This window comes from Necator americanus, chromosome I (assembly GCF_031761385.1).
Source record: "Necator americanus strain Aroian chromosome I, whole genome shotgun sequence".
NCBI classification, from domain to species: Eukaryota; Metazoa; Nematoda; class Chromadorea; order Rhabditida; family Ancylostomatidae; genus Necator; species Necator americanus.
The window spans coordinates 18,064,419-18,091,961 of record NC_087371.1 but is presented as its reverse complement, the minus strand read 5'-3'; the positions used below and the strand labels follow the sequence as shown (position 1 = coordinate 18,091,961).

The following is a 27,543-nucleotide window of genomic DNA, read 5'->3' as shown; positions in this document are numbered from 1 at the left end:
AAGTTTTTGCCTATTTGGTGTTTAATAGGTGTTTGGTTATCCTGCAACAGCGTAGCCTTAACATCAGTCCTTCCTTGCTTGTTAACCATGGACAGTCCACATCATCCAGTTATTTATCGGTGAAACCACTCTACCGCATAATGCACCATCTTACCCCAGATCCGTCTTAAATCGTACACCATCTTGCCATGAGCCTTACACCATTTTACAATCGATCAATCGTTTTACAATAAATATCGTACACCATTTTAACATATAAGCTGACCAATTACATGGGGACCTTCATCTCAACCTATTACCGCTGCAGTACTAATGGTCATGTCGGTATCTTTACCATCATCACTATCCACTACCGCAATTATATCTTACTGGACAGGGATCAATAACCTCCGTCGTTTATTTCACTACAACTTTTTGATATGGGACAATCCTCCTCTAGAAAACCACAGAACACCAAATGCTTCCATAACGCCCTCACACTGGCCAGTCTAGGTAAATGCTTCAATCTTCATGTTTCAGACACCGTTGGCTGCGTTGTCATAATCAAGCAGGACCTTTGCCCACGGGCGCACACCTATCGTTCTGGTAGTTCTAGGTAACCATAAACTACAGCTAGGATCACCCGTAGAGTGTACGTCTCCCTCGTAGATGACGCTCTTTCGGCTTGCGCCTAGCCCTTCGCGGTTCTACTTGGTGCCTACTTCATCAGGCCTCTGTCCCTTTCAGCGGTCATTTTCAGCAGTTTACGGTGTCGTATCTGGCACAAGTCCCCCAGCCGGCGCGTGCATTTTCTTTTTTTCTATTTTGGTGTGCGATAGACGTCTTATTTTGATATTTCCATATTCTCGGTTAATGTAGTTAAAGGTGTTCACGCACACACTATTAATCACTTTCAACCACATCACTACTGGCTGCTCACCACGGGGCCCTAACCGCTAACCATCTACCAGTTACAAGCCAGAACCACTATCCACCTAACCATAAGGATAAATCGCCTTATGTGAATACTTGTGTATCGCCAAATACCACATCATCATCACGAGATTCGCAAGCTATCACAAATTTACTTATTTCAAACGGTCAATAGCTGTGAGGATACGGTTTATGAAATGTTCAATATTGTAGAAACACATGAATGTGAAGACAGGATTTCCCCAAACTGACTGATAACGCACTCCAGTGTCACAGGGTCGACCTACTACAGTTATTTGTGAGAATTCAAATCACACAACACATTTCTGGTGAAGTATGGTAGGAGAAACGATTTCGTACTGAGTTGATGCCGTTGTTTTGCAGCAGTGGAATTCAGTTGGGCAAAAAGTGGTTGGGTGGACACTCATACTCTGCACTAATCGGACTCTGTACTTCGGAGTGCAAATGTCGTTCTTAGTTGTCAAATGCAGATTGTTTAGGAGTCATTTCTCAGGTTGTATTCGGTTCTTTTTTTGTTGGAACTACTACATGATATCACTTAACTATTCACTTCCAGTAAGCCCATTTGCAGTGCTTGGTGACGTTTAAGCATTAGCAGTTCCAGCTCTATCTTCCTTTTTTCCCGTTAGTAGCATTAGATTACATGTCATGGATCCTCGAAGACTAATGCTTAGGATTTAGGGCCTCGACTGACTCAGCTATTCATTTCCACTGATCAACTGTCGATTGAAACTATTCTCCGAATAATTCTCTTCTCAATTGGTAAAGCGGCTATACAGTTAACAACGGTTTTTGTGCCCTAAATGTAGTTCGATTAGAGCAGTTTTGAGGGCCCTCAGCTAATTTAGTGTGTCTAAAGTGTCCTTCGTTAATCAGTCCGCTAGAGTTGCGCCTCCGCGTTCACTTCAATCCAGAATCGTTTGAAGTTTGACGGCTGGCTTATACAAGGAATTGGGGGGTTACCGATGTGTCAAGTCAGTGTTTTTATCCTCCCAGAGAAAAATAGTACCAGTTCAGGGCGCTGCACCTAATAGGACAGGAGCAGGAAGTATACTACGCTGTATAGGTCAAATTTTTCTTTCGCTTGATTACAAGGCAAGGATCTATGTTTGCTTGCAAATTATTAAATTTGTTGATGATGCTCATGATGCTAGTCCTTCAAATCATATAATTATAATCCCCGAGCAAGCTAGCGATTGTGATCGAGCCGCCTATGCAACTGCATTAGGCTTCAGGTCGTTTTGACTCCACTGTCTGCAAAGTCTCTATTGTTGCAATAATGTTTATCTGTGCAAATGTTGATGCTTTATCGTTACAAAAATGTTGTTAATAACACTTCTCTGCTGCTTAATGAAAAAAACTTCAGCGATTCTCAGATTAATTTAGTTTTATGAGGGAAATGACTAAGGATCTTTTGTTGGAAAAAATTGTTCCTTTGATTGTATATTTTCAATAATTACTGTAAATGTTTTTATACGAGATGGTCAAGTGTGCACGTTTTCTGGCAATAGTAGGAGCCGCTTGTGATATGTCATGCAAGAATATGAAAGAACAAATAAGTATACCATTTACGCCACGGATCTCCCTTACTAGAGGGATCACAGCCGGTTAGTCGCGAGGTTACGTGGCGCGTCCCCGGGTGACGGACAGGGGGCTAATCGCGGACCAAATAGAAAAGAGTCTCCTGATTCCGGAGGAAAGTCTGGTACGGTAGCAGCAGGAAGGGCGGGATTGCAAGAGTCATGTAGGCCACCAAAACGGAAAAGGACTAGGATGATGATCTGTACTTATAACGCTTGTACGCTTGCATCGGAAGCGGCCATCGAAGATCTAATGATGCAAGCAAAGAAAATCAAGTACGACGTCATCGGACTGACCGAGACGAGACGACGTCACTCTCTCAACGCCTTATATATAAATCATAACAAAAGGTTCCTCCTCCGAGGAAGATTACCCTTCATAAGGAGAGAAGAGAAAGACGCCAGATTCAGAGAGAGAAATCCCAGAACTACCATCAAATGGGATCTCTTCGATATGCTAGCCGGCTTTTGGGAAGATTCCGCAATGGACAATATCGACGAGGATTATGACCGGCTCGTTGAACACCTTCACGACTGCACAAAGAAGGCTGAGAGTTTTAAAACCACCACGAGACGCTTGTCTCTTGAAGCTCTTAAGCTGAGAGGGCTGAGCCTGGAGCAGCAGGAGCCGCAGGGAACCAAGAACTCACGTCCGAGCTTTGCAGAGATGCGATTAAGAAAGACCTTAAAGGGAGAAGAGCAGAAGTGCTGGCTGAAGCTGCAGAGGCGGGGAAAAGCATCCGCCACGCCCTTCGAGACTTCGCCAGTCGCAAGAAGAGGATGACTGCTCTTCGGAACCCGAAGGGAACAACCAGTGCATCGAGAAGAGGGATGGAGAAAATCACCTACGACTTCTACTCTGATCTCTTCCACAGCCATGTCCACTTGCCTCCTCACCATCTGAGGGAGAACGACATGTCATTCCAGACGTTCTCCCGTCCAAAATACGACATGCTATCATGTCGGTAAGAAATCGTACTTCACTCCGACAGAATAAAACCGGAACACCTGAAGAACCTGCCGTCAGTACTCATCAACACTCTGGCGAGGCTCTTTACACGTTATCTGTCGGAATGCAAGGTTCCTAAACAGTGGAAGAACAGCAAGACCGTGTTGTTGTATAAAAAGGGAGATCCACATGACATCGGCAACTATCGCCCAATCTGCTTACTGTCCGTCATCTACAAGCTCTTTACAAGAGTGATCCTTGATAGGATTGAAAAAGTCTTGGATGAGGGACAGCCATGCGAGCAAGCAGGGTTTCGAAAAGGATTCAGCACGATTGACCACATTCACACTGCTTCGAAACTCATCGAGGTATCACGAGAGTACAAGATGCCGCTCTGTCTCACCTTCATCGACTTGAAGAAGGCCTTCGACTCAGTTGCCATGGAAGCTTTGGACAACCAAGACGTCCCTACACAGTACGTAAAGATACTTCGAGAGTTGTACAGTAACTTCACGACTGAAATTTCGCCATTCTACAAGAATATCATTATTGACGTGAAGAGGAGGATCCGACAGGGTGATACAATCTCATCCAAAATATTCACGGCCCCCTTCGAGAACGCAGTGCGAAAGTTGGAATGGGACGACATGGGAGTGAAGGTTGGTGGTACTAAATCATCTGCGCTTTGCTGATGACGTACTGATAACACCTAGCATCAGCGAAGCGGAACGAATGCTGACCGAGTTCGACGAAACATGTGGATGCATCGGTCTTCAGCTGAATCTGCAAAGGACGTTCATGTTCATGCGCAACGGATGGGTCTCGGATGCCCCATCCACGCTCAACGGAACAAACACATCTGAATGCACCAGCTACGTTTATCTGGGTCGGGAATTGAACATAATGAACAACATGACCCCCGAAGTGGGCAGGAGGGGACGAGCGGCTTGTGGAGCGTATAAGAGCCTCGAGGATGTAGTGAAGAAGGCCAGGAACACCCAGGTCCGTGCTCACCTCTTCAACACCACCGTACTTCCTGCTTTGACCCATGCATCGGAAACTTGGGCATTTCGCAAGCAGGAAGAAAACGCGGTGAGCGTCATTGAACGCACAATTTAGAGAGTGATGCTAGGAGTATCTCGTTTCACGCAAGTGAGGGACAGGATTCGAAGTTCTCCCCTACGTCAGCGATCGAAGATTAGAGACGCCGCCGCGTTTGCCAAGGAAAGTAATATAAGGTGGGCAGGACACGTGATACGCTTTAACGACAACCGTTGGACCGACGACGACTGGTTTCCCCGCGATATTAAGCGCACTACAGGAAGGCCGCCGACCCGATGGTCAGATTTCTTCACGAGGTCCTTCAAAGAGAATTATGATTCTTTTCGTGTCCCACGCGAAAGGAAGAACCACTGGGCGACTCTGGCACGTTATCGGGACAATTGGAAGAATTACTGGCGCCTGCTCGACCAGTTCAAAGATCAGCGGGAGTCAAGGTGATCAAGGTAAAGGTGATCAAATACTAGGAAAAATTCATAGCACTTGCACTGGAGATGTTGGTTCCCATCTAAGAAAACATACTTTCTTCCACTGGGTCAGATCTAGTGCCATATATATTGTGAGGAATGAGATTATAGCTTTGCTGGCATGTCCACGTTGGTCATCAAAACGATTAGCTTTTAGTTTTTACAAATGCTTCTCTACGACGAATTAAAATCGCGTGCACGTAAGCGTGAATAACAGGCGGCACGCATGCTATTTCATTTCGCACATCCTTCAGTTTTGGATGTACGAGCGTTTTTTTTTTCTGAGTGGATTCTCGTAAGGGTCCATTTGCGCCCTTCTGATGGGATTATGAAAGCCAGCTAGTGGAGACATGTCTGTTGTACGAGGGTTGATTAAAGTCTTATAGAGGCGTTCCGTTCATTCGCCAATTGAGAAAATAGACGGCTGCTCCTAGAGAATAGATAAGTTTGTTTCGTTCTTCTCACTCTATGGTTAATCTACATTTTGACTAGACCCACGAACATTGCCGCAAAGCTGCTCAGAAAACGAGAAAATGGCGTGGCAGGGACTTCATAATGAATATGAATCTGATGAGAAAGAAATATAAGTATGGCCGCCTCTAACGGTTGTTCTTTCATTACCAGTTGGGCTTTCGCCAGACGCTCCAACAATAAAATGAGCTTTCTGTGCTGGTACTGTGCCACTGTTAATAAACTAGCTACGAGCGACACCCTGTAGCATCCAGCAACATTTGGACGATGAACGATCGCTGCCAGAAAAACGAGCATGTTTAATGGTACTAAAAGAAGTACTAGTTCTGAGTAGATGGATGATGATGAATTCAAATGTTGGGGAATCTAGTGTACTCCAGTAGCGACCAGAATTAAGTGAGCTATAGATGGCCGCTGGCTAAGAACATTACACCGATTTCTAGTTGAGTTAGACCCACTTATTCATTGTCGTTGATATTCCTCCAAATTTGTACACCCAATTCAGGCATTATCAATCCATTTCACGTCCAGTTTTTTGATTCTTTTATCACTTTTTCTTGATGAGGCTATCACAATTTGCGCGCGGTTTTCCTGGGAAGTGTTTTTTCACTTCGGAAGAAGTGTGTTGACTAGTTTGTGAAGTTTCGTATGTGTACATGCCGTGATTTCTGTCCCGTTTCGGTCCAAACTGTGCTTCGTTTATGGAACATTAGTACAGACTCAGAATTTCTGAACATATCGTCGCGTTCTTTGCTGTCAAAGTAGCACTTGAATCTCCTCTCAAATAATTTCTTAAACGCTTAATTAACCACATAGTTGGTTTCATTTCATCATAGTAAACTTTATTTTCTTTATAAAATGCAGGGACCATGGAGTGAAACAGGCAGTCTATGGATTCGAGCTCATGATCTCATCATTGAAGAGTTTGTTTGGACAATAGTTGTTTGCAACAAATATTGGAGATTGGTCTCTGTTGTCATGAGTTTTGTTTGCCCAGCTGAATCAGAATTTTATGAGGACAACGACATCGCTTTTTTGTAATCTTTCATCTTTTCCCTCTCGTTCCACCAAGCAATAAAATGGATGTCATGTGGTAATAAGGGCAAAATGCAATTTTCTAAGAATTTCTTATGTTTTGCTCTAAAAATAGAGCTGCTAAGTGCATCGTATCTTGCGTGCTATTTTGCAGTTTTACTTCGCATAACACCTACAATATTGTGTTCGTAGTGAATCATTATTGAAATCTATAGAAATGGTGATATAATAGCGAACACTATTCATATGTCCACGTTTTATTAAAACTATCATAGACAACATTCTCTGGAAGTTCTTATCAAGTTATTCTGATTCATTAGAAGGAATTAAAATTCCTCAGAATTTTTCTCCACTCACCCTTACGTGTTTGCGTGTAGTAAAGTGTTCCAAGAAGCCATGCTAGAAGCAAACATGAAGCGAGAGAACGTCAGAATAGAATGATGCATTAAGTGTCAATGGAATATGACATTATTTGGTCAACAGAATGTGTGTTAAAATGCGGAAGTTTATGTTTGCTGTAATTGTGGTTTGTTCCAAATGATGTGAGTAGATTAAGAGCTTCACTCGCTCATCGCTCCAGCCATTGAGGTCAATCAACCATCTCTCTTCTGGATGACATTTATGGGAGAATCATAGTCGGACAGGCGGAAGCAGCAGAGATGATGAGCAAGGCGTTGTCAGCATCCATCTATATGCTTCACTCCCGCCTCAAAGCATTAGTTGCTGCTCGTCGTCCGTCGGTCTGCCATGCGCAATGAATCCAGTAATCAACACGAGTGAGTCGACTGGTCGCTATTTTAAATCCACAAATCCCGAGAAAATCGTCACCCACGAATCTTAGGTTTAAGCGAGGAATCAGCACAAAACAAGCGACTCCGTTTCAAAGTTGGACAGCACTCCTATGTTGTCAGCGGTCAGTTTGATCTTATTGGGAAGGCATAGCAAACTTTTGTGATCTTCACTGAAATTGCGTGAGTCCGACAGCTATCTGCTAAATGTTGTGTTACGGTTCATTTGCAAGCTTCTCCTCCATTTCACTTAAACTCAAACTCTTCACTCAAAGATAACTAAAGTCATAAAGAGTTAAAGTCATAAGGGAAAAGCTAAAATCCGGAGCTTTAAGCCTGAGTTATTCTTTTTCTTTTTTCTTTTTTTTTCATCATGATATTGTAATTCAAAGGAAGTTTGTAATCCCGACAATTCACACATTTGTTCTGACACCGACACTTGACAAATCCGGACCTGACTGCAAAACGCTGATGGGTGTGTGCAGAAAAATAGTGTGGAGAGTAAGATGCACTAGGTGCAAATCCCGATTGTAGGGAAACGATAATTCTGATAATAGTCTAGCAAACAAACTTTCATTAATTGATCTCAATTGAAGAATGGAGATTACTGCAAAAGATTAGAATGGAAGAGAACACGAATAAGAAGAAAAAGTAGAAAGGCGTCTCAATTAAATGGATTACTAGTTCTTGCTAATCTTTCCAGAAGAAAACAAGTGGTTCAAATGTCTATTGTGAAATTTTATTAAGATTTCTCATAGGAAATACCCGCTATTATAGTAATACGATATTTCTTCTTCAACGTTACGCTGAACCGGAACTTTAACGTTGTATCGGATAGTCATTTTAGTTGTTCTCGTTTGTTTGTTTTGTACTGATTTGTAATCACAAAAACATTTGACTGAAAAAATAGGAACAGTTTTTCTACGGTGGCTTCTCCATTTCAAATGCATTTGTACCAATATTCGAGTGCTTCTATTTCTATGAATACCCAATTTCTTCCACATCACGTTTTTTAATAGGGTTTAAGCAGTGGTAAGATAGAGAGATACTTCAAAAACGCAAATAATTGTAGTTTTTCTACTTAAATTGTCTAAAATTCAAGGAAAAATCTTTCGCACATTTGGCTTTGTTTTCAGCATAGTAAGGCAACAGTTGTATAGAACTCTCTGAAAATTAAAAGATGAAGGTCACTGTATCTGATATTGCACATTTTTTCATTCCTACATCTTGCCCAATTTTCTCCTAGTTCTATTTTGTTATCTTCTTAACCTGAACGCGATTTGTCCATGCAATTATTTCTGAATTGCGTTTCGACAATGATAGCAGTTGAGCAGTCGAAAAGGCCCTGCAAAAAGTAGTGTCCTCCTATACCACTGCCGAGATGTCCAACAGGTGGAAATTCTAACATTCTATTCCAACAGTCAAACATTACTTCATAGGAATTTTCGACGTTCAACGAACCTAGGCATGGTAACATACCGTAGTGATTTCTTATGAGTTACACAAGGGAATGTTTATTGATATAACTGGCTCCTTTCTGGCGAACGCCTACTTCAGAGCTTAAATGGACTGTCCAGTTCACAATCTAAACTGTCAAATCTCTCGACAACTGAGCAGAAAAACTCTAAGCCCACTTTTTCAGTCAATTACATAGCGACCACACTAAATGCTCACGTTCCATAAAAGAAGTCCAGTAGTGATCGATTGCGAGGCCGAATGTTTCGAAGGTCTCATTCAAATCAGAAGAGCCCTTACACGGGACCTTCGAAATATTCGTTCTCGTAATCGATCGGTCAGCAGTCACTGCTAGACTTCTTCCATCCGAGATGAGCATTTAGTGTAGCCGCTACGTATTTAAAGGCATCACTCCACGAATATGAGGTGGTATGGATTTCAGGTTGAGTATTCGTATACGGGATAGTAGATTATGGCGAGGTGATTCCGTCCATTTCTTCCTAATTGCCGTAAAAAACGGCCCTGAAGATGCGGCTTCGGGCGTTCCGCTATTTTCGCTACGCTATTTTCCACCAGAAGTTCGATTGTAGCGCGCCAGCCTTGTGCACGTGCTGCATCTTCCGAATCGCTACAATCGAACTTCTGGTGGGAAATAGCGCGCCGGAACGCCCGAAGCCGCATCTTCAGGGCCGTTTTTTACTGCAATTAGGAAGAAATGGACGGAATCATCCACCTCTCCACAATCTACGGTCTCGTATACGAATGCTCCACCTGAAATCCGTACCACCTCATATTCGTGGAGTGATGCCTTTAACTGAAGTGAGTCTTCCGAGATATGGCACGAGGTCCCGCGTAATCGAAAGACGTTTACCATGGTACTTATTTCAGAGTTTTTGGGGTGGATTCAAGATACAGCCAGCAATTATCGAGTTTTTCGTATCTTATGGGCGCCTAATGGTGTCCAGTCCCGATTTTCATTTATGGGGCAGAGAATGGCTTACACCTTAGCTATTTTCTTTATGACCAAACTTGGAACATCTGCTCTGAAATTCCGTCTTTTGTTCTACTCTCGGTACATCGACTATTGCTTTGTCATCTATGCCAACGAAGCGGAGATGGACAAATGGATTTACTGTTTGAATCGACAGCCCGAACGAATAAAACTCACTGGAGAGAAACCAGAAAGCAATTGTCATCCTATTTAAATGTCCACGTTAGGAATTCGAATGGTACGTACCAAACGAAATGGTATACGAAATGCTATGGCCTAGTACGTGAACATCTTGGTTTTCTCTTTTTCATTTCTCTTTCGTTGCTCTTTCATCTCAAATGAAAAGCTGTTACTAACCGGTAAACGCCGTTTACAGCGGACCTGAACAAAGAGGGGAATCGTAAGCTTTGGCTGGCAAAATTGTTGTTTCTTATGGTTATGAAATCCGCTGAGGTAATTCCCTTCTGTGATTGTTCCTTTGATTCGATTTTTTTTTTGAAACTACGTATACTGCAATCCTCTAGCTTTGATATTTTTTCGCAGAAGTGCTAGCCTCTTATCAAACGTTAATCGTGAGTAATATCTACCATACCAGCAGTGGCCCACCGTAGTGGCCCACCATCTCGCTCGTAACCTACAAGTGCTATAAAGATTCTGATCTTATTTGAAGAACCGTACCGGTGGCGAATCATGGCAGCAATTTCCAGAGTTGATTAAAGACGCCTACAACGAAACCTTTTATTCTTCAGGAGTACCAGACTTGTTTGACTTACTTGACACATCAGCTGGGTCCTGCAACTCACTGAACAGGCCAACACGCATTAACAAACTTCAAACGATGCTTAATTGAAGCGAACGCATTGGCGCATCTCAAAAAGATTGATTAACACAAGTAGAATAGAGATAAAGTCTCTGGTGATGGATAGTAATCATTGGAAGTTAGAGAGAACTACATCCGCTGCCCTATTTTCTCGACTTATCCGCTTTACCGAACATCACACACTCTACAACTTGTGTATTTGTCTTGAATGAGCCAGTTTGTGGGTGTACATGCATGTTATCGGAGCTTGAGGATCGATACTGAAGACGGCTGAAATAGTTAAGCAAAAGGACCAATGCTTTACACCACCGATTTTCATGCATTTCGTTATAACAGCTATATCTCATCAAATGAAATAAGTACTGAGGCTAGAAATATGAACCCAAGTAAAATTTCCAAGATAAGTATGTTTTTATTCACTCCATACAAACAGAGTAAGGCTTGGAAGTTCCCGGGTGTGTAAGATAATTAACAACAGCGTTTTTTTTTACAGAACTCGAGTGAGATGCCTCGCTTTCAGAAGCGAGGCGACTCTATTCACTCTCCGTTCAATAAAGCTTTTTTGGAGCTTTCTCTAAAGGTTGCAGTAGCGCTCGAAAATAGTTCCATTTTCTCGTCTACATTGTCTTCAGGTCGTAGTGTGGAATAAAAATAGTTGCAAGACTGGGCACTGGATTAACGCAGATTACGAAAAGACCAGCAGGTTTTTCCTTCAGCTCTTCTTCCAAACCTTTTGTCAAAGGAGAGTACGGGTTACAGCATATTTTCCCTAACTTTCCGAAACACATTTTCTCCACAGTAAGAGAGAAGAATTATGACATCAGCACCTGCAAGTGGTTCATGTGGGAATTAATGGCGGTCAACTTATTGAGCTACTATTTGTGTGTTTTACAAGGAATTGTCAAAAAACGGAAACATTATTTTACTGTTGAACTTCTGTAGGCTTCAAGCCACAGAATTTTGCAGTTATAATCTTCTTCACAGTGAAGCGAGGAGAGGAAAAGGCGTAACAAATAAGAGTTGTTCTGTACAAATACCACATTTTGACTTGCGGAAGTGAACTGACATCCATAAAAATGTGACAAATGTCGTCACAGCAAGTTGACTAATGAATAAAGAGAAGAGACAGAATAAAATCCTCACCACCTTAGTTAGAACTTGGTAAACTAATAGTTGCATACATCTCCAACACTTCGATTCGAGTTGTCCATTGATCGTGTGTGCAGCTTGTGGACAGCCTTTGCCCTTGGGCGAGGGGTCACAGCTGATGTTCGCAAATTGAGTGGGTGTGCGATAATGGACAATTCTTTAGAGACACGTCCTTTCGAGTAACAGCGAATTTTGGTCAAACTTCTCTTATAGCTTCATTTTTCTGATCAGATTAGAAGCCTTTAGCTAAACGGTCTCATTCGTTTTCCTCTTCCTCTGTTGCCTCAGTTACGATTCTTACATGTCCCCAACTATTATACATGAGTTTATCTTTGAAATTGTCATGAAATGTAGATTAAAAATCACCCAAAGACTTTCGACAAAAAGCTACGCTTTTAAGAAACCATCTTAAGTCTACAAAAGTGGTATTAAAAGAGCTCCATTTGGAAATTTTCAGTTGTAGAATTAACGAAGTATAAACACTTCTTATGACACACTAACAAAAACATCCAGTTGAAACATTTATTCGGTATTTTTAGAAGAGAATTATTTCATTCAAAGTAATATCAAAGTGCAGAATTCTTTCTAATATTGAGCACATATGCTGTACACATCGCAGTCGATTAATTTTTTTTTATTCCGTCAAGTTTTTGAGAATGTTAAGTTGCTTTAATAACACCTGTTTTTGATCAGTCAACCAAATGGGTCACCACATTGAAATTTATGTATGCTGTCAGAAGTTCATTCCATTCCTTTATATTTTTTTTTGTTTGAGAATCTCAAACAAAAAAAAACAATAAATCAGACTAACTGAGCAATATCTACAGATTGTTGCGATATTACTGATTGCAGATCCATGTAGGATCTGGACTACTGATTATAGCAGTAACGATTTCTGCTTATTTACTAACTTGAAGATACCAGGTGTATCGTTAACAAAAACCAGAAAGAATAGAGGATACTGGAATTCCTTTCAAACTTTACACTCCAAAGTTGGCCTTTTCTGAACGGTTGAACTATGCTTCGCCTATCCATAATAAAAATATCAACGTTTGGAGAACTCCACGCAATGAGTATTGGTATTACACAAATCCAGACAAACATATTAGAGTTATGGGGAGATTTGCAAACTTTTTCGTTTTTTTTTTTGAAATATTTGTCTGGTTCTGGGGTGAAATACTCGTGAAAACAAATCCTCTACTCTTTTTCCGTGGTTAGAAATCAAGTGTCCGAGTAATCCGAATTGAATGCTTCTTAAGCGTCACGAAGAGGATCGGCTGAATGCCTTCAAATTACTTCTCGAGCGAGGAAGTTTTTCAGTGAGCAGGGTCAATGAACATGTCTAGTGATGTGAACTAGAAGCATGCTTCATTTTCCAGTCGTTTTGAAGAGATGTTTTCTGAGATACTCTGGCAGTTATTTCCTGAATTTTCTTCCATGAAGAGCATTTTGCAACTTTGGATTTACATGTGTCATGTTAAATTCTCAAGGACGCTAAGAAAAAGAAAGGACCATCGTCTCTAGATAGATGTACTGACTTTGTTCTTCGTAACAAACCAGTACATATTATCTCGAGTGCACGAGCACTTATAGTATTTGTCATTACCGGAAAATGTAAGAAAATCGCGTTGTAATACGAAAAAAAGACTGAAAATTTCAAAACGGAGAAATAAGAGAGAAAAGTCGGACTTTGCTCTGTAAGCAACCGCTACTCATAACTTTTCTATTTACTGGTAGGTAATCGCTGTACAACAGCTGTTCTAAGCCTATTCGACAGTTCCTCCACTCCGGGAAGATAAACGTGCGAAATGTATTTTTTTAAATAGATAGAAATCACCATCTAATTCATATATTTGATTTATGCATGATCATTAAAGGATGTATAGGACAGATGATTCTAAGCTAGATCAAATCTTTCCTAACTGCCATTCCGAAACACATTTTCTCGGCGGTGAAAGAGATGAATTATGACATTAGCTTCTGCACGGGCCGTGTGACCTCGTGTGTGTGAATAGTGTTAAATTTCGGCAGCATCGACGCTACATCAAGGACTATTAGGCTTCTGCCTGCTAGGATATCCGTAATGCCACAACTTCTTTTTCTAAAGACTCTAGTATATCTACTCAATGTTTTATTCAGAATATTTTGATATTTCAAAATTTTAGGAAGCTGAGCATAAGTGAAAATTGAATTCAAACCTAATAGAAGACCCAGGCGAGAGAATTACCAGTATTATTTCGCAATTATGATTATCTAACCAAAATTTTTTTAAAAAAGTTTTGAATTAGTTATTATTTCAGCATAATTACTCTTTCCGATCGGATTTCATACAAAAAAATGTCTCGTAGTCTTGGGAAACCAGTGTTAACACTGTCGATTTCTGAAAGCGCCTCAATCCTTTTCTGTCCTTTCTTATGAGATACATTCTTGCTTTTTACTTAGTTTTTTTTTATTGCCAATTAGCCACTACTGTTTCTCTAATACCTCATATATTGTTCTATAAGCTAAGTTTGATAGCGTTTAGAAAACTTTGAGGAATAAATTGATAATCCGTAACTGAAAAGGTGGTTTTGAAGTGATGGGCAACTTGAACATTAACGGAACACAAGAATCAACAGGTGCGATCCTTCACCTCCAGTTCTCGAGCCTTTGATTTCTTCTACAACCTCGCTGTGACATCTACATTGGAGCTATACATCGTGTACTAAATCTTGTTCCTTCAAGTCTGGCTCACTGTGGGTGGATACCTAAAGAGTCAGTGTTGCTCTGCTTCCAGTTACCTCAGAAGTGGCACACACTCACGATCCTGATGTTTCCAATGAAGAATGATTCCATCTCCACAACGTATATCTCTGCGCATACGATTCGGGTGACGACAATAACTTGTTAATTTGGGGTATCAGGTGGGATGCTTGAGAGCTTCGAGCAGATATTGAACGAGAGCATCCTATCCGTTTGTTGGTGTGCCGTTTCCAATTAAAACTACGATTCCGTCCATGTCACAACACATCCACTCCACACTTAGGCATCCTCGCTTACTATAATATAATATGTAGCCTGCATTTGGACTTCTCACGCACTCGAATTTCTTCTCTCTTGGATTCCTACGAATTGTTTCCCGAGTTTTTAGAGCTTTTCTGATTTCATTCAATTTCCAATTAGTATTGCAACCAAATAATCAGATCGATCATCCATCTGAGCTGACGTTTTTCTTTGTTTCGGAGCATAATTACGTACCGAAGAAAATGATATCGGGATTGTTTGGGATGCAAGCACCAAGCACTTTCTGAGCGGAATTCTTGGAGAATTTTCTGTAGGAACTTTATAAACCGAATTCTTTGAGGGGTCACTTCTCTCTATCACGAGCTGTAATTTGAGAGTATTGCTTTCCTGTCATCACTCATTGCATGGCTTCTTTTTCCTCCTTACAAAACTAAGAGCCATAAGAATGTGCAAGAATTAAAAGGGGATCTAAAAAATGATATGCTTTGGTGTAACCTGCCGCTAACCTTAGAGGCTCACATCTGCCAAGAAAATGTAAGAAATAAATAACCACTGACATACAGAAATTCAAAAAAATTAATAAAAAATTCAAGAAAAAATCCAAGAATATAAGTCCAATAATATTTACTAACTCTACGGTTGAAGGTTGATGTTTACCCTCACACACTTCAAACTGTATATACCTATTTTACGAATATGTAAGTATAAAAATAAAAGGTATATATATAAGGTATATATTCTATTTCGAGCTTTTTATAAATAAATAAATAAATATATATATATATATAAGGTTCGAAATGGTTCTACATAGTGATAAAGCGCTATATGCCCTACGGGACTAGAAGCTGTTCGTGACGGAGATTCCCAACGAGGAACTTCGAGAGCTCTTGTCTTGAGGAAAAGCTGTCCGAGCAAACATGTCCTTTTTCTTTAACTGTTTCAATTTCATCCTTTCACAATATTGAACGCTCGTTCGACGTGAGAAGTTCTCCATCCATAAATTACGCCTGGTAAGAACAGAATGTGGCCTTCCAATGATTGCTCCGGTGTCGGTTTTTTGAATACATCCATTATAATTCATGTTTTATTTATCTATCTTATAAAAATGCCCAGTTGACTTTGACGTGATTAGAACTGTTGTGACCAGTGTTTATTAAAAAGCGTTTGTGTTATAATCTAAACATAAAATACATAATATAGAAATTAACAATTAACTATTAAAAGGCAGGGTTTGGAGAACTTTTTTGAAGGTGTGATCTCTCCGCCACCACTCAGGCTTTGGATCTCTAGATCGGGGCTGCAAAATCCTTTACGAATATCACAGTGAAAACGCGCAATCTACACATGCAACGGAGCACTACGACGTTTGCGAAAACACGCCTTAAAAAATGAGTCCACAAAGTGATGTTTCCTGCCAGAAAAATACAATCCTTGCTACATACAATCCTTCTGGGCAGTACTCTTGAAGGTGTCACCTCACGAATCTGATGTGGTACGGATATCAGGTGAAGAGTTCCTATACAGGGTCGCAGATTATCGAGAGGAGGGTGATTCCGTCCACTTCTTTCTAATTGCCGTGAAAAACGGCCCGGAAGATGCAGCGCGTGCACAAGGCTGGCGCGCTCCAATCGAACTCGTAGAAAATAGCGCGCCGGATCGCTCGAAGCCGTATTTTCCAAGCCGTTTTTTACGGCAATTAGGAAGAAATGGGCGGGATCACTCTCCTCTCCATAATCTACGACACCGTATAGGCGTAACCCAACTGAAACCCGCACCACCCCAGATTCGTAGGGTTATGCCTTTAAAGGCAGCGTTCATAGTGTCATTTTATGTGAGCAGGTGAATCATCTTTTCGGACGTGTTTTTCGTGAGCGTCGCATGGCTCGAAGTGCTCTCGATCTTTCGAATTTTTGTTGTTTTTGTTGTGATATTTGTAGTCCATGTGTCTGCTTCTAAATACGGAAGAGACCTCAACCTCAAAAATTCTCTCGAGCGCTGTCTTTTACTGAAGTGATCTCATTCCTAGTAAAAGTCAAACCTCAGCAGATCTCGCTTATTGTTTTAAGTTTTTCCTTCAGTCACGGGCTGCATTTCTTGAATGCACTTCTCTCCGTCAACCGCCACCTGCACTCCGTTTCTTCTTCAGTCTTTCAGAGCGGACGCTTCTGCTCTGTTACTTCTGTTACACTCGAAAGTTACTTCGATGTTCTGCTGACTGAAGAGAAAAGAAGAGCATCACGTCTTCCTTTGAAACACACAGTGAGCGAATCTTCCGTGATTTCCAGCCCCTTTCTGGTATATTGCTCAGCCGTTTTCTTTTACGCAAGTCATATCAAATCGACTGACATTTACTTTCAGTAGCGAATACATCCATGTTTTGAGGAGGGATAAAACTCTCAGCCCTTTTCTTCCCGTGAAACCAGATATTTAAAGTTTACTATTTTGATTTTACGTTTGCTGTTCACATTTCCTCTAAAAACTGTAGTGTTAAAGGGGTTCGGAAGTCTTGTTCTTTGTGTTCATTATTCTCCTGGATTAAAATGTGAATGTTCTTTGGCGTTTTTCCCAGCTCGACTTATAGGATGCTTTTCCAGTACTTCACCTTCTCCTGTTTAGCTATGAAGTCGAGTCGTATTTCTGAAATAGGTACCACAATATGTAAGCGGGATGTATTTGCTACCCGGAGCGTGAATGAAGATCCATTTGTTCCTTATAGAATACTCTTCCCATGTTTTGTCGAAATTTTTCGGCGTTCGTTGCGCTTGACTGACATTTGTTGCTGATTGTTTCACTCTATCGAATAGCAATCGTGTGCCAGTGGTGTTGTTAAAGAATGCAAAATTCTAGCCGAGATGTTATAATATAAGTAGTGTTGAACCAACTTTGGGTATTGATTTGAGACGTTTGGTATCAGCATGTTTTTTCGGATCTTTAAAATTGCGAGTAGAACGAAAAAAACGAAGTATCTTCGACACGCTCCACTCTTTACATGTGACTGAATCATTAAAGGCGCCAAAGCAGCTCGTGTGCTTTTCACTGATGGTATTAAATCAGGGGAGGGGGGGGGGGGGAATCTCAAGAAGAAAAAGAACAACAAAAGTCACATAAAGAGTATAAGGCGTTAAAAAACCTATTCTACGGTGGATGAGGGACACTAAGAACGAGAGTAGGTATAACAACGCAGAGTTTGCTAGCAACTACTTCGCTTAGGCTTTAAGGTAGAAATTCCATCTTCGAAGCATGAAGAAAAAGCACGGGCGGTATTTTCGAGCATCGCTCCTTCTCCATAAACAGCACTAATCTCGGCTTCAGCGTCCTTATCGTCTAGGTGGGATGCGAGAAAACAATTGGTGTCGAAAATGCTCCGTTTTGTCTGCTCAATTTTAATGACTTAGTGAAACAACAACCAGATTCTTTTAAAAAATCGAAACTGTGTCCTGTTATAGAACGAAGAATGTTCTTTCAGGTGGTTTGCAATATTTTATTAGTTCTTTTTACTTCTTTAGGAATTTTTAAGCTGAAAAAAGGCGGCCATGGATGAGCCCTCAATCCATTAATTTACGAGCGAAAGCAGCGCCAACATCAATATTTTACAGCAGTGTTTGTCTGGAAGACATGACCAGAAAAGTTCATTTTGATGTCTTCCATATAAGACTTTTTTCCATATAATTTGTTTCAGAACCAATATGCATTATAGATTCAGAATGCGGATTTGTAGAATATTACGGCTGAAAGTTACAATAGAAAAATCCAGAGATCATTTTATTGCTTATTTGGATTATTTTCCAGGTTATTTCTCAGGCTACTTTTGCGAAAACTGGATCCAAAAACCATCGATGGCGGTAGGGTTTCATTGTTCGTTTTTGCCTGTAAAAAAGTGAATACTGGCGATAACAAAAAGCAAGCACTCACGTCCCGCAACCAGAAGGGCTGTTGATCCCGAACATTCCGAAGTTCATCCGCTATCATGTTACTGCAGAAAGCTGTCAACACACTATACAATTTCGAGATCAGCAACAACTTCGTTTATCTAGTAGCTCGTTGAAAGGTCCATCGGCTTTCTGGTTTGTTGGAAGCTTTCGCTTACGACCCATCCGAAATTCTAAATTTTTATCTACTTCAAGAAAACTAAGCAAGAATATATGGCAATCTGATATATGGCCATATCAGATGTCAATCAAATATCTTCTTTCTTCTTACGATGCCTTCTTTCACGCTCGCCTTCGTTTGAATGCAGCGTTTTCTTTTTCATCATTAAGCTAACACTGATTTTTAAAAAATAACGAATACGCCAACAACAACTCAGTTGATCTTGGACCTTTCGGCAGAAATAACGCGTCGGGTGGAGATTTAGCACATTGGTATCTCCGACGTCAGTTCTCAAAAGTATTTCTCAAATCTTCTTTCTGATTAGGATGTGCGCATGACCGAGAAGGGACCAGAACTGAAATAATTTCAAAGATTTCGAGTGTTATTTCTGATTATTGCTATTCCTGATGGAAAGTGAATTAAAAATTTCTGAAGGATCTGAGTGTTGTTAGTTTACCTGCATTTGCCGGGTATAAGATAGGCTTAACCTTCTCTTCTACGGCCTGCAGTCGTAATGTAGTCGTAATATCAACGTATTCTGAACTCGTCGATTCCTTTTCCGAACCGGAAAAAGAGTTCTGAAAGATAGTTCCAAGGGCATTTTGGAATGCTGTTTCACTCAGGATTTGCTCTTCCCTGATCACATTTCTAACTCTGAGAATCGTCGCATTGTGCTACTGGAGTAGGCTCCGCCGCAGCCGCTGGCTCCTCGAAAACACGAAAGTTTACCGAGTTTGCCTTTCATATACTCGTCGACTATTATTCAACGCGTTCCTCGCGTCCTCGACATCCTTGTTCCGCTCCACCAATCATATTTTCGCTGACTTTCTTCTAGAATGTCCAAAAAAATACATCTTAATCATATTTGTTGAATTCCAACTAGAATTCACGAATGTGCTACTTAACTATGCGTTCTCCTCACTGCGTTGTGATTCTTTTGGCAATCTCTCAACGAAGCAGTCGAGCCACAAGAGTTGTAGCTCTCACCAGCGGTAGTAATCATATACAAAAACTCAGGTGACCCTTATCCTCATCTTGACCCGAATCATTTCACTCAGTGTTTGTTGAATACACTGACTCTCTTATTTCTTTCACCATAACCGTGAGTAAATCTGTCACATCTAAACGCAGTGCTATGTGTTTCTGAACTACACCCTTCATTATCTTATCACACTCCTCCTCTGCTGACTTATAACTTAACTTAGGGCATAAGTTATAACCTATATGAAGTAGAAAGTGAATAAATTAATATGCACATATATGGCATAAAGTAAGCAGAGAAAGAGGGTGATCAGAAAGCTGATGCTCTGGTACAGGAATATTGTCGTTGGACATACGGATGACTTGTCTCCAACCCGAACTGATCCTCAGATCATTGCGTTGATGAACACTGTCGTGTTGTAACGACTGTAAGCCCGGAGACCACTAAACAGTGGAATACCTGGCTTAGATAGTTGGCTGCCTAGTGATGTACGTGACGTTAAAGGACGCGATACCCTATGAGGGTGAGCCTGCTCGTTCGACTTCAATTCAGAATCGTTTGAGGTTCATGAAATCGCGTGCAGCCCTTCAATCACTTGCGTGAGCAAGCCATGATTAGAACCGTTGATACTCGACGTGTTATGAATGAAAATTGTCGGGCAGGAACACAAGACTGAGCAGATTCGCACCTGCTTGCGATTGCTCTCATTCAAAAGGTCACGTATTCTCTGTAAAAAGGAATTACTGATGGTCTCTCTCAGATCATATCGCGACCAGAAACATGTGCATATGGCGTTTTCTTCTACTCTCATTTTTACAGAGAATACGTTTTCTCTTCCTTTTTACAGAGAATACGTGACTTTCTTTCCATACTTTTCTTTTCGCCAAAAATGTCTTTGATTTTCTGCTGTGAAATAACAAAACACTTGCGTTGAAGATGTTGTTGATTGTGATTCTGCGGCAATTCTGTACCACGTCGTTCTTATCTTTATTTTTATGTTTTGTTTAACTTATTTTAATAAGTCTATTTTCGATCATATTTGCATAATTGTCAAAGCTCACTGGTTTTTGCGACACCTTTCCAGTCTAAACGAGAGAAATCCTTGCGATCTGCGCCGACAGCGAGTTGGTTTCCTCGAAAAGCTAATTAGTGTTTCATTTACGTGGCATCTAATAGCAAGCATGTTGTAGCTCCAAAATGCTACAGTACCTCGTACAGTAAGATTGATTTTGCACTTTAATACTGGGGTATTCCACAGACTATCTAAGAAGCCGAAGCGCCGGATTAATAGCAGTCTTGTGATTACAGGAACGTCGAGGAAAGGAACGAATACATTAATAAATCTCTTCCCAAATGATTTACTGCTGATTGGGGGCATATTTCCTGTTGAAAAGGGAAAGTTCATTTTCGTCCGATGTTTTCTTGCTGTTCTCCTTTGCTTTAATTTCCCACTTAAAAAAAATAATGGGAAACCATGAAAATGGTTTGTGATACTACCAAAAAGACTGTTTGTAAACTCCCGCCAAAATATTGCATTCGATCCTGAGTTAACTCCAATTATGACAATATTCAACAAGAGTTGAGCATTCAATGCATCTTCTAGATATTCTATTCTAGGCAATTATTTGTTTTCTAGATGTGATGCACTTTTCCTTTATCCGAGAGTCTTTTCATTATTCTAGATAATTGTACATAATTGAGATGTGTATAGTGCAGTCAGCCGCATCACATTTCTCTGTTATTTCTTCAGGATTACAGAAGAACATCCTCAGCTTTTAGTGTTAGTCTTTGTTTGAGTGTTGGAACCTGTTATGTTGCTCTCCCGTGTTGGCTCAATTCTCGCGCTGTCGACAGGTGTCACATCCGCCCATTTTTTAACGATACCAAGCATGTTCTTTTTGCCCCGTCCTTAATTTTACTACCTATCGCAGACGTTTCCTTTGGTGCCTATCAGTCACAGATCAGTAATGCAATTTTTCTTGTGCTTTCGCAGCTACATACATATGTGCATCAGTATTTCTGGCTGCTTCGTTTATAGCGACCGAAAGGCTAATAGCGTTTTTCAAATTACTCACTTACGCAATCGCTAGTTACAAAAAATTATTAGGCTTCGTTGTACGGTAGTTCGACCTATTTTTTCCGATGAGTGCAGTAAGAGGTTCATACACTACCTAAATCTACAGTGAGTCCATGGGTGGAGACATACCAATTCTTTTCTTTACCCATTTCTATTCTACTAATTCTAACTTATCTATTACTATTCGTGTTAGCCGTTGTCCAAAATTTTTAGAGTGGTAATTTTTTGGAAATTTTTCTTTGGGCAATGCGATGATGTGTAATGTGAACGGGTTAATCGAGTCGGAGATTTATCTTGGTATCATACATCTACCATCATCTCTCAAATGCGTTTTCCTTAACTATAACGGAATCGAACATGAATATCACTCTATGTATCCTACTTTCGTTTCTCCAAACTGCTGGCGAGGTTATGAAAAAAATTTGTAAAAAATACCAACATTTTTTACAGGAAATACCTTCCAGAGGAGAGGATGTGAGAGTGAGACAAGCAAAACACTTTGTGATTCTCAGTGAATTAAGGGCGGGAATTTATGACACTATATAAGAAAAGTGTATCTGCTCTGGATCTGGATTCCTCCTTGTCTACGCACCAACAAACGATTCCTCTCTCATTGCAGTGTTTGAGTAGTATGTTGAACCGAGCGGATGCATACAAGTTTTCTGGGAACATAGCGGCTTCGTTAGTTTATGCAATTATCAGTAAATAAATAAGCTGTCGGGTTTGATGTTCCGGCGCATCTACAGGAATTTGTTAATTTCGACGATAAGAGCTAGAGTTCGGTCTCCTCCTACTTAAAACAACACTCTTCAATTTTCGCTGGAATTCGTTCTCTGTCTTACCTGGCAGCTTCATTTAAACTGCTGGTCGAGTAACACACGTTGTATAGCTCTGCTTCAACTATTTCGGCTCACAAATGCTGAGTCAAAATATCTGCTATATTTTATTGCGAAAATGCATTGCATAACGGTGAAGGGCTATAAATTATCGATGAGTGATGTTTTTTCTTATTTTTGTCTCACTTCTCTTAAATGAATTACTTGACTTAATCGGCGAGCTGATGTCATCGCCTTACGCGATTCGCCGAGGTGTGCCGTCCTTGAACACAGCTCTGCCCGTCCTTTTCGACCTTCTGCGAGGACTTGCACAGAATCAATCCATTCCTCGCTATTCCATATTCTGCGAAACCTTACGTCTCGCCTGAACTGCCTATTCACGCCGAGTGTCCTCGGGTCCTCTTTCACCACCTCAGTCCAGAACTTCCGTTTTCGGCAGGGTGGTTTCTTTTACCTCGAACACGACAAACTCCTCCTTCGTTTAACAAGGCGATCTGCCAGTCTCTTTAATATATGACCAAAGAAACGAAGACGATTTACTTCAGCCACTTTCGATGGCGGTGCAAGATGTTCATATCTTCCACGTGTCATCCGCCGGTATACCACATCAATTTCTGCGTAAAGATCTTCATTGTGGTATACCCTAGGCCAAAAGTAGCCAAGTAGCCTAAGCAGCCTTCGTTCCGTGCAATCAAGCCTCTTCACCACTGTAGATGGTGCTGCCCAAGTCTCCGATCCGTACATCATGATGTACGGATCGAAGTGCGGATAGGTAGTGCGGATAGGTGACTCGCAGCTTGACTTCGTTGGTGATGGGGGTCGACCACAGGCATTTCGTTAAGGAGTTATATGCTGACCCCTTCACTTTTGAACGGTAGGGGAAAAGACCTCTTTCACTTTTAAATGGTTGGCGAAATTAACCCCTTCACTTTTGGACGGCTGTCGAAAGGACTCCCTTCACTTAAGCTGCACCCAACGAGCTAAACCCCCTTCACCTGAGGAGGGTCCGGCTTCTCCTTATCGCACCTATGCCTGCCGTTGTTCTTCAGCGTACTACAGCCCAGGTAACAGAACTCATCGACGAGTTCTACCGGTTGTCCGTCCACGCTGATTCCCGTTCGAGGTCTTGAAAAGATCCACATCTGCTTGCATTTATCAGGCGTAGACGTAGTCCATAGGCTGCAGCCAGTGTCGATAAAAGGTTGATAACATGTTGAAGTTTCGTATTGCTTCCCGCGAATATAACAACATCGTCTGTGTACTCGAGATCGGTCAAGGGGCATCCTGCCAGGATGATATCGACAGGGCGCTGATCAACTGTTCTTCGCATAATGTCGAAATGTCGGCGAAATTGAACAGAAAGGGTCCTGCCCCAGCCCCTTGTCTTACTCCAGTTACCACCTCAAATGGTGATGTACATCCGGCTGGTGTTCGAACTGCAGCAGTTGTTCGTTGATTCATGTCATCAAGCAAGCCAACAAACCTTCCTGGTACTCCATCGGCGCGGAGCGCACTGGAAAAATGGCCTCGGAGAGTCGAAAACGGCTTCAAAGTCCAGAAATGCTAATTGCATTGGCCTTGAACACCGCTGCCAGATTTCAATCACTTTCCTGACGATGAACACCTGGTCAATCGTAGATCGGCCAGGAAGAAAACCAGCTTGCTCGTCGCGCGTTGTTTCTTCGCGATGTTTGATGAGTCGGTCCAGAATAATCCGCTCCAATACTTTGTATATAACACGCAGCAAAGAGAATCCACGGTAATTTCTAGGGTCCGTGACGGACAAATTCCTCTGGGAGTAATAATGATAGCGTGCCCCACGAGTTAGGCATCCTCTCGTCTATCCATTTTGTAAAGATGATCTTTGTCATCTCACAAATCTCAGGAAGATATTTCAGCATTTCTGCGCTAATCCCGTCGTCTCCAACAGATTTTCCATTCTTCATTTTTTGAATACAAACTAGAACCTCCTTTCGGTCGATGGCTCCTCGTCAACCGCATGTGTCGGCCTACGAACATGCTCGAGTTCAGGAGCTGAGGTGTTTGCCGGTTCAGCAAGGTCTTGAAGTGATCCCTCCAAATTGGAATGGTTGCTTCACCGACAGCTACACCATTGGCAGTGATAAGGACAGGAGAACATCTTTTCATTTTGCCGCTATACTGTTTTAGTAGAGCGTAGGCTTTCCGCGGGTTCCTCACCTCCCACGCCTTCTCAAACTCCATCGCTCTAGACGTCCACTCGTTATCGCGGTCTTGTTGCAGTTGACGACGCGGCTTCCTTGTAAGACACTTTTCTTGGTTGAAGTCACCACTGCTTAGCGCGACACATACAATTGTACCTGCATTTTGTTTCCACAGATGCAAAGGCAAACTTCTTCCGCGGCAATAGAACCGGAAGCGTTTCCTTGCAGCGTCCTGGATCCACTTTGTGAAAGAATCCGCACCGCTAAGCTTCTTCTTCGTCCGTACTCCAACATGAAATTGACACACGTTGGCGGAATTTCGTCCAGCATTCTTCGTCTTTCAGACCTGCCGTGTCGACGTCCCAAACAGCACTAGATTTTCGAATATCCGACTGAGGAATATTCCTCGCCAAAATGTAGTCGAGCTGAATTTTAAGAATACTGATCTTCCGCTTGCGCTGCTCTTCACGCGATAAAAGGGCCATGTGAGCTGATGGCGTCGATGATTCTTCTTAAACGTGCAAGCGATGGTGAGGTCCGTCTGTCATAAGTCGACCAGACAGTCACCGCTATCCGACATGCGCTTCGCTGGATAATACCATTTTCCTAGCACATCGGATTGCTGTTCGAGTCCCATCTTCACATTTGCGTCGATTCCGACAATGACCACCTGCTGGCTTCGTATTTTAGACATCAACCCATTGAGTTCATCATAGAAGGCGTCCTTATTGCCGTTCTCAGTGGTTTCCGGGGGTGCATGAGCACTTACGATCCAGAGTTTAGGTCCTTTGCGATCCCGCAGTCGTGCAAAGGCGCCTCTACGCTGCCTTGAACCAAAATCCTCCACCAGGTAATCCCTGTAATCGTTCCTCACAGTTGTTGCGCAGCCACCTACTTTGTTCTCATCAGCATCGCCGCTGTATATGGTGTAATTTTCGATGACAGGCCGACGTGTTTCTTGCAGTGCAGCAGGAGGCACACAGAGATATCGCAGAAGCCTAGACAGGATGGCTTGTTGGAGTTCACTCAATAGTTTTCGACAGTTCAGCGTGATTGTTGCCAAAGATTCCATGCTCCGTTCATGGAGTTGACCTTTCAGGTTATGGGTGCTAGACGACAGCACCTTTTCGCAATGTATAGGAATCTTTCGCCATATAACATTGCGGGTTATATAGCTCGTACGTTCCCAATACGCACACTCGAACGCCTGATTGCGTTTAGTTTAAGCAGGGCCACCACGTGCAAGTAGCAATCAAACTCGTGTACGCAGCCCCACTTTTCTTATGTTTATGTTTATATATATATATATATAGTGGTAGTGTAGCTGTTAGAGGTTCCGCTTCCTGCACGGTCGTTACATTGGTACCGGACTTTTCTAGGAAGATAAAAACACTGACTTCACACATCGGCTAGCCACCGCAAGTCGTTTCCAGTTACACGTTCACGCAAACCTCAAACGATTCGGAAATGATGTGAACATCGGGGCGAATCCCCAACGGATTGATTAATGCCAGAAAATTCATACTTTATATATATATATATATACATATTCTCTGCAAGATCAAAACCCTCACGAGATTTGATTCTGCTGCAGGACGCTGTGCGAACTCTCTATACTGCAGCTAGTCCACTTAGGCAAGGTGCTCATGCAACCCAACGAAATCGGATCTAGTACTGGTACTTTCTAGAATCGAAACGTGTTTAATATTTGCTGTGTGTGGGTGTTGTTTATATTAATATATAACTAATTTAATATTTTATCTATAGCAGTGCATAGTAGTACGGCGAGCGTTGCGCAGTCTGTAAAAGGTTCGGCGGAGACTGATGGACAGGTCGGAGCCGCTCTAGTGCCAACCATGTTTTTTACCCATTTAGTAACAAGCTTGTCCTGGAGGATAAAAACAGCGACCTGCCACATCGCCTCGTCACCGCGATTCATTGTAAGATTGTATGTGTGTTCATAAACCTCAATTAATTCTGGATAGTGAATTGAAATTGAAAGCACTGTTTCGCTTTCACATTTCTAGTCACATCCCCAGATGGGTTGATCAACGCCCAGTGCAGTTCATCCCTTTTTCTTTATTGCTTTTAGTTTATGCAATATTAATGTTATATTTGTAAAGTCATGTATGCAAGGTGCTGTGAAGTGTGCAATGCGCTTGCATTAGAATTTGAACTATTTCAACACTTTGTGTTTTCAAAGAAGTTTTAACGCTCTGTGCAATCCACTGCATCAACACTCAATATCAATATTCAATGCTCGTTTTTGTTCCGCGAAAGCTACGTGCTGCATTGAATACATTCTGGATATTGTTGTGTTCATATTCCGTTACTACGTTTTTCAGAACTTCACTAACAAGAACTTTATAAGTTGCTCAGAGGGAAAAAATTCAAAATTATCTGGACATGTGAAAGCAGACCACAAGTTGGTGGGCAACTTGTGAGCATACACGTTATCTATCTGCTTCAAGTCCAAAATTCATCTCGTAGTTCGTGTTTTGCTGGCTTTGCCGCCCTACTCAGTTTTATTTCATCCAATCACTAAATTTTGTATAGTCAGAAGCAAAACGCGCACGAACAATTTCAATAATTCAAGTCCAAGGAAATAAAGCTTGTTTGTCCAGAATGTGCAATGCCTATTCTTCCCGAGTTCTCCAAAAGTCAGCGCTGCCACTC

The 27,543-nt window shown here is 41.6% G+C and overlaps 8 protein-coding genes across 11 annotated transcripts; 6 read left to right on the top strand and 2 right to left on the bottom strand.

Moving 5' to 3' along the window:
* Positions 1-2,706: 2,706 nt before the first annotated feature.
* RB195_006021 (uncharacterized protein) lies at positions 2,707-3,297 on the top strand (the record flags this gene model as incomplete). The annotated part of the gene is made up of 1 exon (XM_064178879.1): positions 2,707-3,297. The coding sequence occupies one exon, from the start codon at positions 2,707-2,709 to the stop codon at positions 3,295-3,297; it is 591 nt and encodes a 196-aa protein (XP_064035883.1).
* RB195_006020 (uncharacterized protein) lies at positions 2,707-4,154 on the top strand (the record flags this gene model as incomplete). Its single annotated transcript, XM_064178878.1, has 4 exons — positions 2,707-2,864; positions 2,925-3,067; positions 3,112-3,478; positions 3,506-4,154. The coding sequence occupies 4 exons, from the start codon at positions 2,707-2,709 to the stop codon at positions 4,152-4,154; spliced, it is 1,317 nt and encodes a 438-aa protein (XP_064035881.1).
* RB195_006019 (uncharacterized protein) lies at positions 3,849-4,154 on the top strand (the record flags this gene model as incomplete). The annotated part of the gene is made up of 1 exon (XM_064178877.1): positions 3,849-4,154. One exon carries the CDS (start codon positions 3,849-3,851, stop codon positions 4,152-4,154), a length of 306 nt encoding a protein of 101 aa, XP_064035882.1.
* A 40-nt stretch (positions 4,155-4,194) lies between these two features.
* RB195_006018 (uncharacterized protein) lies at positions 4,195-6,500 on the top strand (the record flags this gene model as incomplete). 2 transcript variants are annotated; one of them, XM_064178876.1, is made up of 3 exons in its annotated part: positions 4,195-4,554; positions 4,866-4,967; positions 6,324-6,500. In XM_064178876.1, the coding sequence occupies 3 exons, from the start codon at positions 4,195-4,197 to the stop codon at positions 6,498-6,500; spliced, it is 639 nt and encodes a 212-aa protein (XP_064035879.1). The 2 variants fall into 2 exon arrangements, with proteins under 2 accessions (XP_064035879.1, XP_064035880.1); XM_064178875.1 differs by lacking the exons at positions 4,866-4,967; positions 6,324-6,500 and having other exon boundaries at positions 4,195-4,581.
* Positions 6,501-9,717: 3,217 nt separating this feature from the next.
* Positions 9,718-9,942, top strand: RB195_006017 (uncharacterized protein; the record flags this gene model as incomplete). The annotated part of the gene is made up of 1 exon (XM_064178874.1): positions 9,718-9,942. One exon carries the CDS (start codon positions 9,718-9,720, stop codon positions 9,940-9,942), a length of 225 nt encoding a protein of 74 aa, XP_064035878.1.
* Positions 9,943-23,134: 13,192 nt separating this feature from the next.
* Positions 23,135-23,431, bottom strand: RB195_006016 (uncharacterized protein; the record flags this gene model as incomplete). Its single annotated transcript, XM_064178873.1, has 1 exon — positions 23,135-23,431. One exon carries the CDS (start codon positions 23,429-23,431, stop codon positions 23,135-23,137), a length of 297 nt encoding a protein of 98 aa, XP_064035877.1.
* A 463-nt stretch (positions 23,432-23,894) lies between these two features.
* On the top strand, positions 23,895-24,140 carry RB195_006015 (uncharacterized protein; the record flags this gene model as incomplete). Its single annotated transcript, XM_064178872.1, has 1 exon — positions 23,895-24,140. One exon carries the CDS (start codon positions 23,895-23,897, stop codon positions 24,138-24,140), a length of 246 nt encoding a protein of 81 aa, XP_064035876.1.
* On the bottom strand, positions 23,957-25,939 carry RB195_006014 (uncharacterized protein; the record flags this gene model as incomplete). 3 transcript variants are annotated; one of them, XM_064178871.1, is made up of 5 exons in its annotated part: positions 23,957-24,197; positions 24,652-24,745; positions 24,796-25,152; positions 25,214-25,378; positions 25,435-25,939. In XM_064178871.1, 5 exons carry the CDS (start codon positions 25,937-25,939, stop codon positions 23,957-23,959), a joined length of 1,362 nt encoding a protein of 453 aa, XP_064035873.1. The 3 variants fall into 3 exon arrangements, with proteins under 3 accessions (XP_064035873.1, XP_064035875.1, XP_064035874.1); XM_064178870.1 differs by lacking the exons at positions 23,957-24,197; positions 25,435-25,939 and having other exon boundaries at positions 24,645-24,758; positions 24,884-25,023; positions 25,214-25,352; XM_064178869.1 differs by lacking the exons at positions 23,957-24,197; positions 24,652-24,745; positions 24,796-25,152; positions 25,214-25,378 and having other exon boundaries at positions 25,412-25,939.
* Between the last annotated feature and the right edge of the window lie 1,604 nt (positions 25,940-27,543).